This window comes from Octopus bimaculoides, chromosome 2 (genome assembly GCF_001194135.2).
Source record: "Octopus bimaculoides isolate UCB-OBI-ISO-001 chromosome 2, ASM119413v2, whole genome shotgun sequence".
Taxonomy (NCBI): Eukaryota; Metazoa; Mollusca; class Cephalopoda; order Octopoda; family Octopodidae; genus Octopus; species Octopus bimaculoides.
The window spans coordinates 84412999-84426240 of record NC_068982.1 but is presented as its reverse complement, the minus strand read 5'-3'; the positions used below and the strand labels follow the sequence as shown (position 1 = coordinate 84426240).

At 39.5% G+C, this 13242-nt stretch overlaps 1 protein-coding gene and 1 pseudogene across 1 annotated transcript in view; both read left to right on the top strand.

Moving 5' to 3' along the window:
- The window catches only part of LOC106875108 (dnaJ homolog subfamily B member 11), a 105842-nt gene extending 96317 nt beyond the window's left edge, over positions 1-9525 (top strand). Inside the window, exons 9-10 of the mRNA XM_052978389.1 lie at positions 4534-4693; positions 8060-9525. Coding sequence (XP_052834349.1) covers positions 4534-4693; positions 8060-8124 — 225 coding nt within the window. The 3' untranslated portion in view covers positions 8125-9525. The remainder of the gene's footprint in view (positions 1-4533; positions 4694-8059) is intronic.
- LOC128251576 (histone-lysine N-methyltransferase SETMAR-like) lies at positions 61-4520 on the top strand (annotated as a pseudogene).
- Positions 9526-13242: the final 3717 nt, after the last annotated feature.

Here is a 13242-nt window from a genome sequence, read left to right as displayed (position 1 = left end):
ATATATATATATATACATATACGTATATACGATGGGCTTCTTTCAGTTTCCATCTACCAAATCCACTCACAAGGCTTTGGTCAGCCTGAGGCTATAGTAGAAGATACTTGCCCAAGGTGCCACGCAGTGGGACTGAACCCAGAACCATGTGGTTGGTAAGCAAGCTACTTACCACACAGCCACTCCTGATCGAAATCAAATTCGATGACAACACCACATGACTGGCATCTGTGCTAGTGGTGTGCTAAGAGCACCATCTGAGTGAGGTTGTTGCCAGAGCAGCTGACTGGCTTCCGTGCCAGTGGCACGTAAAAAGTATCATTCGAGCGTGATCATTACCAGCGTCGCCTTACTGGCACATGAAAAAACATTTGAGTGAGGTCATTGCCAGTGTCACTGGACTGGCTCCTGTGCAGGTGGCACATTAAAAACACCATTTGAGCGTGGCGATTGCCAGTACCGCCTGACTGGCACGTAAAAGCATCCACTACACTCTTGAAGTGGTTGGTGTTAGGAAGGGCATCCAGCTGTAGAAACTCTGCCAGATCAGATTAGAGTCTCATGCAGTCATCTGGTTTGCCAGTCCTCAGTCAAATCGTCCAACCTCTGCCAGCATGGACAGTGGACGTTAAACAATGATGATGATGATGAGCAGAGAGGAGTATCAAGGGATAAATGAGTAAAAAATATATCAGTTTTTGTATGTTTTTAAATATCAAAAATTAGAACCATTTTCTTAAGCAATAATTTCCATTTTTCAATTTTGATATTAAGCAGTAGCAGTTTCATATAAACCCTTCTTTTACTTTAAATTTTTTAACATCACTACCTGATGTACAGTGGTTGTCCTGAAAGTAATACCTAAGTGACCATAACTTCACTAACTGGCATGGATGGTTCCACTTGTGCTATAGTAACTCTTTGCATTCTTTTTCATTGTAGAAGGGGTGTTGACTTTGACATCCACTGAAAGTTACAGATAATGCTATTGACAAGAGCTATGTACACAGATGGATGAAGTTTAAAGACATGGAAACTATTATTGAAGATGAATTATGCAGTGGGGAACCACTGGTATAAATTGGCAGCAAGTGAATGAATTGATTTGGGCAAACAGCTGTCATAATCTGTGAGCTTGCTGCACAACTGGGCTCTTTTCACAATGCATTACAGATGGTGAAAGACTTTGGTCATTGGAAAGTGCATGCAAAGTGGATACCTTGGCAGTTGACACCTGATTTGGTAGAGAAGTATGGAAATGTGCTCTGATCTACTGGAAGTATTTGAAGTTAATGAAAATACATTTTTATTTTTGACTGGGAATGAAACATAGGTGTATCTTAATGATCCAAAAATAAAGGGCCAGTCCATGGAATGGTAATAGACCTCCTCTCCAAGGTGTAAGGCATTCAAGAGCCAGTGATCAGCATGGAAAAGACAAGGTAGTCTATTCTGAGGGATGATAAGGGCATCATTACCCTTGATTTTCTGAAATGTGTCTCTATCGTGAACAAGTAGTACATTGAGACACTTGAAAGCTTTGAAAAGCCATTAGGAAAAAAGACCAAACAAGAATTTGAAAACAATCCACATTTATCATAATAATACATATAACCATACATATCTTTCATGACAAATTTGGCTGGTCTTTGGTTTGATGACACAAACAAGGTAAAAACAGCTGTGAAGAAATGAGTACAACAGTGTTCACCTGTATTATTAGGTTGACAAGAAAGTTCTTGCGGAATTTTTAATTTTGGTTTTAAATGATGTATTTTCAAATTAATTTTCGATAAATTACTTCGACTTTATATATCATTTTAAAACCCATTTTCCGCTCTATCTAATTGTGTTACTCTTTTTGTTTTTGAATATTAGGCCATTTTTTCCAGAACGTTGAATACAACATGGACAAAAAGCAAATTCGCACAATTTTCTTATTCCAGTTCAAGCTAGGCCGAAAAGCTGCTGAAACACCTTAGGATATCAACGATGTGTTTGCCCCAGAAACCACTAATGAACATGCAGTATTATGGTGATTCAAGAAATTTCGTAGTGGTGACGAGAGTCTAGAAGATGATAAGCGTAGTGGTTGGCCATCAGATGTTGACAGCCTTAGTCAAAGCTAATCCATGTACAACTGTTCGAGAGCTTGCTTCTGAATTAGACGTAATGTATACAACAATTTCCAATCACTTGAAAGAAATTGGTAAAACGAAAATACTTGAGAAAGGGGTGCTGCACGAATTGAATGACAACCAAAAAAAAAACGCCATTTTGAAGTGTCGTCTTCCCTTCTTTTACACAACAAGAACAACTCGTTTCTCGACTGGATTGTGACTTGCGATGAAAAGTGGATTCTTTACGACAACCGGCAACGCTTGGCTCAGTGGTTGAACACTGACGAAGCTCCACGGCACTTCCCAAAGCCAAAGTTGCACCAAAAGAAGGTCATGGTGACTGTTTGGTGGTCTGCGGCTGGTCTCATCCATCACAGCTTTTTGGATCCAGGCGAAACCATCATGGCGGAGAAGTACTGTTAGCAAATGGATGAAATGCATAAGAAACTCCGACAACAACAGCCAGCATTGGTCAATAGAAAAGGACCACAACAATGCTCGGCTGCATGTCGCACAACTGACCCTGCAGAAGTTGATTGAATTGGGCTACAGTACTCTGCCTCATCCACTATACTCACCAAACCTCTCACCTACTGACTACCACTTTTTCAAGCATCTCGACAACTTCCTGCGTGAGAAATGCTTCAAAAACCAAGATGGTGCCAAACACGCCTTCAATGACTTCATTGCCACCAGAACGCAGGACTTTTACACTACTGACATAAATAAACTTGTTTTGCGTTGGCAAAAGTGTGTTAATTCTGATGGTGTTTATTTCAATTAATAAAGTTTTGTTTGAGCCGAGATATGTGCATCTGAATTTAAAGGTTAAAAATGGCAAGAACTTTCTTGACAACCTAATACTTCAAAGAAGTTTTGGCAGTTGAGTTCAGTGATGTCACAAATGCATCACTTGCAATGGAGACTATGTTGAGAAGTACCTTTCAATAGAGGATGAATTACTCTACCAACATGTGCAATTTGAAATATTATTGTCAGTTTATAAAAAAAGTTATGCTCACTTTTGCATCATTTTTAGGACAACTCCTGTATTAAAAGAAAATACAAGCTTTCCATAAAAGGTTGCTTTTGCTGTAGCTTAGTTAGCTAAGTGTGTGGAGTTGTACACAAAACCTACAACTCCAATGCATCAATTCTGATTCCAACTCCTCTATTTATAATTAGAATAATTAAATATTTTTTTATTGATTGAAAGTACACAACATACATGAGAATGTAACTCATGAGGTTACTATTTAAGATCCTAAAGTTTAGGCTTACAGGCTATAAAAGAATTGTTTGAATATAGAATTTAAGTAAATGTAACATAAAGTACTGTATTGAATGAAAAGTATATCCCTACAAAATTTATTAAAGAAACACTGTATCTGTAGAGTAAGGATTAAACCAAAAGTTCAAGTCTAAAATGTACTAATATTTTGTTTGTTTCTGCCAGAACTTCATTCTCTTAAATCAGATTTGCTTACTTTCAGTGCAGAAAACAGTTAAATTGATATTTGTGAAAAAGAAAATTTTTACTCATTATATTACAATTTACATTTAGCTGAAGTCAGTACATTTTTCAGACACCAACTCCAATCCAATAAATACTTTCAACTCCTATTTCATGACTCTGAATCCAACCACATCAGTGGTTATCTGTAATAGATAACAATATAGGAAAAGATGTAAAATGTTTAAACTTACATTATTTAATCAAATAACCTAAATATTAACCCATGTGTATTGTTAGTCAGTATTTAAGTTAAAGTATGTGTTGAATGAGGAATTTATTGTAAATGCTAGCATGCTAAACTATGTCTATGGTTTAATACTTTATCATTTTGAATGTATTTCAACACATGAAAACTTAAAGCACATTTCTTATTTTATTTGTGTTTAAACAATAGCTTGTTGATTTCAGTTCAACTCAATAGGAAATTTCTCAAAGTATTTTTGTTAAAAAGAAACAGTAGAGATTATGGACTTCTTAGAGCAAATTATTTTGTAAAATAATTAGCTTTCATGTAAAATGACCATAAAATGATAATCCCCACTGGTTATTTCATTTAGAATTTAAATTGACAAAATCTTTTTTTCTGAGAACAGTTGACAAGAAAGAACAAATGCTAAATATTTTCTTTTTTACAAAAACAGAATGAGTATGTGACTGTACTCTTGCCTGTCATCAAATGTCTACATTTTCTTTTTGATGATGTTAACAATATGCACTAATACATGATTGGCTATAATGACTTAGCAACAAATGAGAAGGGGAATTGTGGTTTTCATGCTTTACATTAGTGGCATAAGAGAAAACATAACCAAATAACCTGCTTAGTTATGCATTCTTTGTAACTTATACTTTGAAAGTATTAGTATTTATTCATAAGGTCAATCCTTTGTGTTAAAGGTTCACATCAAAAGAGATAAAATAACTCGACCCGGTGCAAGGATGAGGAAAAATAATGAAGGAATGCCCAGTTATGAAAATAATAATATATTTGGTGCTCTCTATATTACATTTGATATCGATTTCCCTAAGAAGACATTGTCAGAAGAAGAAAAGACAAGTAAGTCACTATAGTTTGTTTTTATTGATTTTAGTACAAAGAAAATTTTCTTGATATGACTTGATATGTGTGTTACCATATCAAGTCTACTCTAGTTTCAACAATCTCTATATCAGCTAACTCCATAGTGGTTACAAACAACTTTATGTGAGAACAAGTTGTCTATCTTGTTGGATATTCTTACTTTCTTATACTGATTATTGTAAAAAGATTGTTGTCAACCAACTAACTGATTACTGTTTGCAGTAGAAAAGATCCAAACATTATATAAGTTTTAACTTATTCTTATATAGCATGTGCTTATATGTTTAATGCAGAATACATTAAAAAGCTTACAAGAATTGAATATGAGATAATGATAAAAGATATTAGCCCTCTTTCCCAGTTTTCAGAGTTGGCACTCTAAATGTAGGCACATTGAAAGGTAGGTCTAGCAAGATTGTAGAGATGCTTGAACAGAGATGTGTTGATGTATGTTGTGTACAAGAGGTAAGATGGAGAGGAGCTTCAGCCAGAGTCCTCACAGGCAAAGTACATAGGTATAAACTCTTCTGAGAAGGTAATAGTGATGGAATAGGGGGTGTGGGCATACTTCTTACAGAGAAATGGGTGGATAAGGTCGTAGAGGTAGTGAGGGTGTGTGATAGAGTACTTAAACTCAGGCTAGTTTTGCAGAATGGTATAGCTACAATTATCTCTGCCCACACCCCACAAGTGGGACTACCAAATGAACAAAAGGCTCACTTTTATGATATTCTTCTGCAGGCTACCTCAAAGATGAGTGATAATGATCTCATCTTTGTGGCTGGAGATTTTAATGGATATGTTGGACAGCAATCTGGTATCTTCCATGGTGTACATGGGGGCCATGGAGTTGGTACCAGTAATGAAGAGGTGACTAGGCTCCTGGAGTTCTGTGATGCAAATAACCTATTGATCTGCAACACCAACCTCAGGAAGCCAGCTAGCCACCTGATAACCTATCAATCAGGTGACTCCGCTAGCCAGATTGATTTCATTCTCACCAGACAGCAGGATGCATGGTTGCTCTTAAATACAAAAACTCTCCCTGGTGAAGAATGTACACCACAACATAGACTAGTTATTAGTGACTTTAGACTTGAGGCCAGAAGGCTGCCAAAAACCAGACCAATCTAGAAAAGAAGGACTTAGAAGCTTAGGAACCCTTCACATGGTCAGAGATTTAAGAATATCCTTACCGAGAAATTTGATGATAGGGAGGAGGAGCTACAGTCATGTGACATAGAAGGCAGCCGGGAATTCCTGTGAGACAGCTTACTGAGTGCCACAGACCAAATCTGTGGCTAGTGTAAAGTCCCTTCCAAATGGTAACATCTGGAAGGGTAACATGGTGGTGGAACAATACTGTAGACAGGGCTATTAGAGCAAAGAAACGGGTTTAGAAGGGATGGAAGAGTGAGGATAGCAGGAGAATGTATCAGATAGCCAAAAGTGAAGCTAAGAGACGGGTATACATAGCCAAGGGAGAAGCAGAAAAGAATAAGTTTGCCATGGTTCAGTGATGTGAGGACCGGAGAACTGAAGTATTTCAGATTGCAAGACAGTGTGTGAGAGAAAACCGCGATGTCATAGGAGAGAAATGTGTCCACATGGATGATGGTGCCCTTGCATTTAATGATTCTACAAAGAAAGAGGCTTGGAGAAGCCATTATGAAAGACTGCTGAATGTGGAGAATGAACAGGAGGAGGAGAGTCTGCCGAAGGTTTGTCCCAATTGAAGGACCAGCTCTCCGAATCGACAGTACCCAGGTAGATAAAGCAATTAAGGATATGAAGACAGGGAAAGTTACTAGCCTATCAGGAATCACTGCTGGGATGCTTAAAATATTGGACTGTGTGGGTCATGGTCTTGTCACTCACATCATACATCAGGTAGTTCATGAAGGAGTCATACCCAATGACTTGTGTACCAGCACCATAGTCAACTGCTACAAGGGAAAAGGTGATGCTTTAGATAGAAATAACTACAGGAGTATCAAATTATTGGATCACATGATGAAAGTTACAGAGAGAGTCATAGCCCAACTAATTAGGGAGAGAGTTAACCTCGATGAGATGCAGTTCAGTTTTGTGCCAGGCAGAAACACCACTGATGCTATATTTCTGGTAAGGCAGCTGCAGGAGAAATACCTAGCCAAAGATAAACCTTTGTACTTGGTTTTTGTTGACTTGGAGAAAGCCTTTGACAGGGTCCCCTGATCCCTTATCTGGTGGTCAATGCGGAAACTGGGAATAGATGAGTGGCTGATAAGAGCTGTACAAGCTCTGTACAGGGATGCTGTCAGTAAGGTGAGGGTTGGCAACGAATATAGTGAAGAATTCTGAGTAGAAGTAGGGGTTTACCAAGGACCATCCCTCAGCCCCCTCTTATTCATTGTAGTCCTCTAGGCAATAACAGAAGAATTCAAGACAGGCTGCCCTTGGGAGCTCTTCTATGCTGATGACCTTGCTCTAATAGCTGAGTCACTGCCAGAACTAGAGACAAATTTTAGGGTGTGGACGCAAGGTCTAGAATCAAAGGGCCTTAGGGTTAACCTAACCAAAACCAAAGTCTAAGTAAGTAGGAAGGCTGTCAAATCACAACTTCTTTCTGGTAGATGGCCCTTCTCAATCTGTAGAAAAGGCATGGGTAGAAACTCCATATGATGTACCTGGTTTAAGCTATGGACATAGAAAAAGTGCGGCAATATCAAAGGAAGGTTAACCAGGAAAATAGTTTTTGTGTGTGGCATATGCACTGGGGCAATATACACTCAAGATGTACAGAAAACAAATTTCATCACATGCCAGGGGAAGAAACTACAAGTAGTTAATAGTTTCTGCTACCTTGGCGACCAAGTCAGTAGTGGGATGGTTGCTCTGAGAGTGTAGCGACTAGAGTAAGAATAACCTGGGCAAAGTTAAGAGAGCTCCTACCTCTGTTGGCAATTAAAGGCCTCTTGCTCAGGGTGAAAGGTAGACTGTATGATGCATGTGTGCGAACTGCCATGCTACATGGCAGTGAAACATTGGCCATGAATACTGAGGACATGCGTAGGCTTGAAAGAAATGAAGCCAATATGATCTGCTGGATGTGTAATGTCAGTGTGCATGCACGACACAGTGTAAGCACACTGAGAGAAAAGTTGGGCATAAGAAGCATCAAATATGGTGTGCAAGAGAGGCAACTGAGCTGGTGTGGCCATGTGTTATGTATGAATGAATACAGCTGTGTGAGGAAGTGCCACTCCCTAATTGTCCATGTGTTGTAATGCTATGTCAGTTTCAATGAAATTTTATCTATCAAATTGCATTACTGTTACTTTCCTATTCTTTTCTTTGCAGATATACAACAAATTTTGGAACAGAGTTCAAAACAGTATGTTTATAATGGTCTACAAGGATATTAACTGTGAATAACTGTTTCAGTTATTTTCTACTTAATTCATAGACAGTGAAAAGCACAGTTTTTACAGTTTCCCAGACCTTTTGGGATATTTGCTCATTTTCATTAAAAGATATGCTTTAAAAAGTAACAAAAAAGGAACAAGTATCCAAATGACACATTCTTTATTCATACTTCATTTTTAGGGTTTTTTCCTTTTATTATCATTTTAGGATTGGAATATACTGTTGTCTTTGACAGTTACAAGGAACTGCAGTCAATTCACTATTTCTTAAATGACATTTTTGCTATTCTTGCTGTTCCGAATTCTGATACTATTAAAATGGTTATAAATGTAGCAAAAATTAAACAAATGAAATTAAATACCATAATCCATGCTAAATGGATTGTAGCATTTAATTTCATTTGCTTCAGTTCAGAGTTCAAATCCTGCCAAGATCAAGGTTGCCTTTCATCCATCACAATACATTCATACTAATAATATATTTTGATATCATTTTAGCTGACTATACTCCTTCCATATAGACATTGGCCTTGCATAGACCAAAGAAATCAATATAGTATAGTGAATATATTTAAGAGAAATAAAGAAATATTCTTTTCTACTCTAGGCACAAGGCCCGAAATTTTTGGGGAAGGGGCCAGTCAATTAGATCAACCTCAGTACGCAACTGGTACTTAATTTATCAATCCCTAACGGATAAAAGGCAAAGTCGACCTCAGTGGAATTTGAACTCAAAACATGAAGACAGACAAAATACCACTAAGCATTTCGCCCGGTGTGCAAACGTTTCTACCAGCTCGCCGCCTTAAAGAAATATTGAATTGAGAGTCTACTAAAAAGATATCAAGTAAAGCTACAAATTATGTGTTATCACATATATTTTTAAATGTGACTAAAATGGTGCCATCACAAATATGGACTTGTATAGTCTTCTTTTGTATGAAAAGATAGCTAGGGCCATTAGCATTACACTTGTTATTCTTCCTCTCTCTCTCACCTGCTGTGTTAACTTTATATATGTGGAGGACTTTACATATAATGCACTCATTATAATTACACCTGTCTTCCTCATTCCCTACCTCTCTGGCTTTTCTATCTCTATTTCTCACACGCACAGAGTGTTTGATTTCAAGCAAAGGTCCATGAGAACAATTAATGGTGCACATTTTCCTAGTTCATACTAATATAATTCACCATTTATATACAATACCATATTTTCTTTTACATCTATTGTATAAGTTTTATAATAACTGGGTTTCACAAATGGGAGACATTACTCAGTGCAAGGTATGCACTAATCTATATATCTCACCTGTTAAACACAAAGTATTTGTATATAAATCTGACATGAATGCTATTGTATTATTTAGCAATAAACTATTAAATGAGCTTGTGAATTAATGAGGGGTTTGTCATGAACATATGTAGAGTGAAACATTAGAATTCCAGGAAAATTGTAAGCACGAAATGCTTGTATAATGGAAAAAATCATTTTGTTTTAAAGAAGAGAAGTCTACTATCACAGCCAGAACCCTTCAACAGGAAGAGATGAATTGTTTACACTTGTACTGAATAAGTAGATTGGCAGTGGTGAACACCAGAAAAACTTTTTAGTGAAGAATAAGGCAAGGAAAAGAGAAGTTAACATTGAGAAACAGATGTCAGTGGGTGAGCAATTGCCACAGTGTGGAGATAAGTGAAAAGGACACTGGAAAATTGTGAAAATGCATAGGGTAAAGGAGTAATGATCAAGAGAATGGAGGGAAAATATATACTTGTATATACATATTTCTTAGTTTTCTTATGTTTGTGCATTGAATATGAAGACATCTTCATTTGTGGATACTTTGATAACTGCCCACTCCAAAACTTGATTGGTTACTGAGTTTTTGTGGAGGACTTTACATATAATGAATCTGTTGTAGGTGGGACATGTAAATCATCATCATTATCATCGTTTAACGTCTGCTTTCCATGCTAGCATGGGTTGGACGATTTGACTGAGGACTGGTGAACCAGATGGCTGCACCAGGCTCCAATCTGATCTGGCAGAGTTTCTACAGCTGGATGCCCTTCCTAATGCCAACCACTCCGAGAATGTAGTGGGTGCTTTTACGTGCCACTGACACGAGGGCCAGTCTGGCGGTACTGGCAATGGCCACGCTCAAATGGTGTTTTTTACATGCCACCTGCACAGGAGTTAGTCCAGCATTGCTGGCAACGACCTCGCTCAAATGTTTTGTTCACATGCCACCGGCACAGGTGCCAGTAAGGTGACGCTGGTAATGATCACGCTCAGATGGTGCTTTTTGTGTGCCACCAGCACGGAAGCCAAACCGCTGCTCTGGCAGTGATCCCACTCGGATGGTGCTGTCAGCGCTGCACTGGCACGGGTGCCAATCATCGAATTTGGTTCAGTTTCGATTTCACTTGCCCCAACAGGTCTTCGCAAGCAGAGTTTAGTGTCCAATGAAGGAGAGGTTGGCATGGGTGCCAGTCATCGAATTTGGTTCAATTTCGATTTCACTTGTCTCGACAGGTCTTCGCAAGCAGTGTTTTGTGTCCAAAGAAGGAAAGGTGCACATAAGTGGACTGGCTACACCCCTGGTAAAGGCCACGGGTTATGGTCCCACTTGTCTTGTCAGGTCTTCTCATGCACAGCATATTTCCAAAGGTCTCGGTCACTAGTCATTGCCTCTGTGAGGCCTAATGTTCCAAGGTCATGCTTCACCACCTCATCCCAGGTCTTCCTGGGTCTATCTCTTTCTCAGGTACCCTCAACCGCTAGGCTGTGGCACCAAATGACCATACCAGCGTAATCGTCTCTCTTGCACACCACAACTGATGCTTCTTAGGTTCAACTTTTCTCTCAAGGTACTTACACTCTGTCGAGTATGCACACTGACATTACACATACATCGGAGCATACTGGCTTCATTCCTTGCGAGCTTACGCATGTCCTCAGCAGTCATGGCCCATGTTTTACTGCCATGTAGCATGGCTGTTCATACACATGCATCATACAGTCTGCTTTTTAATTTGAGTGAGAGGCCCTTTGTCACCAGCAGAGGTAAGAGCTCTCTGAACATTGCCCAGGCAATTCTTATTCTAGCGGCTACACTTTCAGCGCACTCTCCCCCGCTACTGACTTGGTCACCTAGGTAACGGAAACTATCAACTAATTCTAGTTTTTCTCCCTAGAATGTGGTAGAAGTTGTTCTCTGCACATCTTCAGTGTTTATTGCACCTGAACATCTGCCACATACAAAAACTATCTTCTTAGTTAGCCTTCCTTTGATATTGCTGCACCTCTTACATGTCCATAGCTTACACTGGGTACATCTTATAGAGTTTCTACCTACGCCCTTTTCTACAGATCGAGCAGGGTCATCTACCTGAAGGGGTTTGTGTTTTGTCTACCTTCCTACTTATTAGGACTTTGGTTTTAGCTAGGTTGACTCTAAGGCCCTTTGATTCTAATCCTTGCTTCCACACCTGAAACTTCTCTAGTTCTGATAGTGATTCAGCATAGAGGAGCTCCCAGGGGCATCCTGTCTTGAATTCCTGTGTTAATACCTGGAGGACTATCATAAATAGGAGGGGGCTGAGGATAGAACCTTGGAGGACCCCTACCTCTACCCGGAATTCTTCACTATAATCGTTGCCAACCCTCACCTTGCTGACAGCATCCGTGTACATGGTTCACACAGCTCTCACTAACCATTCATCTATCTCTAGTTTCCTCATTGACCACCAGATAAGAGATCAGGGGACTCTGTCAAAGGCTTTCTCCATGTCAACGAAAGCTAGGTACAGAGGTTTATCTTTGGTTAGGTATTTCTCCTGTAGCTGTCTTACCAGAAATATAGCATCAGTGGTGCTTTTCCCTGGCACGAACCCAAACTGCATCTCATCTAAGCTGACTCCCTCCCTAATTAGTTGGGCTATGACCTTCATTACCTGATCCAACAACTTAATACCTCTGTAATTGTTTGTATCTAAAGCGTCACCTTTACCTTTGTAGCAGTTGACTATGGTGCTGCTACACCAGTCATTGGGTATGACTCCTTTGTGTATCACCTGGTTAACTATACGGGTGACTAGGCTATAGCCGACACTGCCAGATATTTTGAGCATCTCTGCAGTGATTCCTGATGGGCCGGAGGCTTTCCTTGTCTTTATACTCTTGATTGCTTTATCTACCAAGGTACTGTCAATAAGGATAACTGGTCCCTCTGTTGGGTTGACATTCGGCAGACTCTCTTTCTCCCATTCATTCTCTTTATTGAGCAACCTTTCATAGTGGCGTCTCCAAACCCCTCTCTTTGCAGCCTCGTTTAGCACAAGTGAATTATCATCCATGTGGACACATTTCTCTCCTATGACATCATAATTCTCTCTCACACACTGTCTTGCAACACGAAATACTTCAAGTCTTTGGTCCTCACGGCGCAGAACATTGGCAAATTTTTTCTCATCTGCTTCCCCTCTGGCTAAATAAACCTGTCTCCTAGCTTCCCTTCTTGCAGTCTGATACAATTCCCTGCAACCTTCGTTCTTCCAGTTCTTCCAGTCCTTCCAAGCCTGTTTCTTTTGTCTAGTAGGACTGTCAACCACATTGTTCCACCACCACGTTACCTTGGGTCGAGAGGGGACTTTGCACCATCCACAGATCTGGTCGGTGACTCTCAGCAGGTTGTCCCATAGAAACTTCCAGTTGTTCCACATTATGTGATGCTATATCCCCTTCTATTTCATTGAAGGCTTCAAGTAATATGTCTCTAAATCTCTGTCTATTTGCGGGATCTTTAAGATTCCAGACCCTCCGTCAAGCTGGTCTACTTCTGGGCATCCATTTAGCCCTGATCCCGAAGTCGCTAACTACTAATCTATGTTGAGGAGCACATTCTTCGCCTGGGAAGGTTTTGGCATTTATAAGCAGCCATCTTTCCCTTTTTCTGGCGAGGATGTAGTCAATTTGGCTAGTGTGTCTGCCAGAACGGTAGGTCACTAGGTGATAGGCGGGTTTCCTGAAGTTGGTATTGCAAACTGTAAGATCATTTGCATCACAGAACTCCAGCAGTCTGGTTCCTTCCTCATTGCGGGAACCAAAGCCAT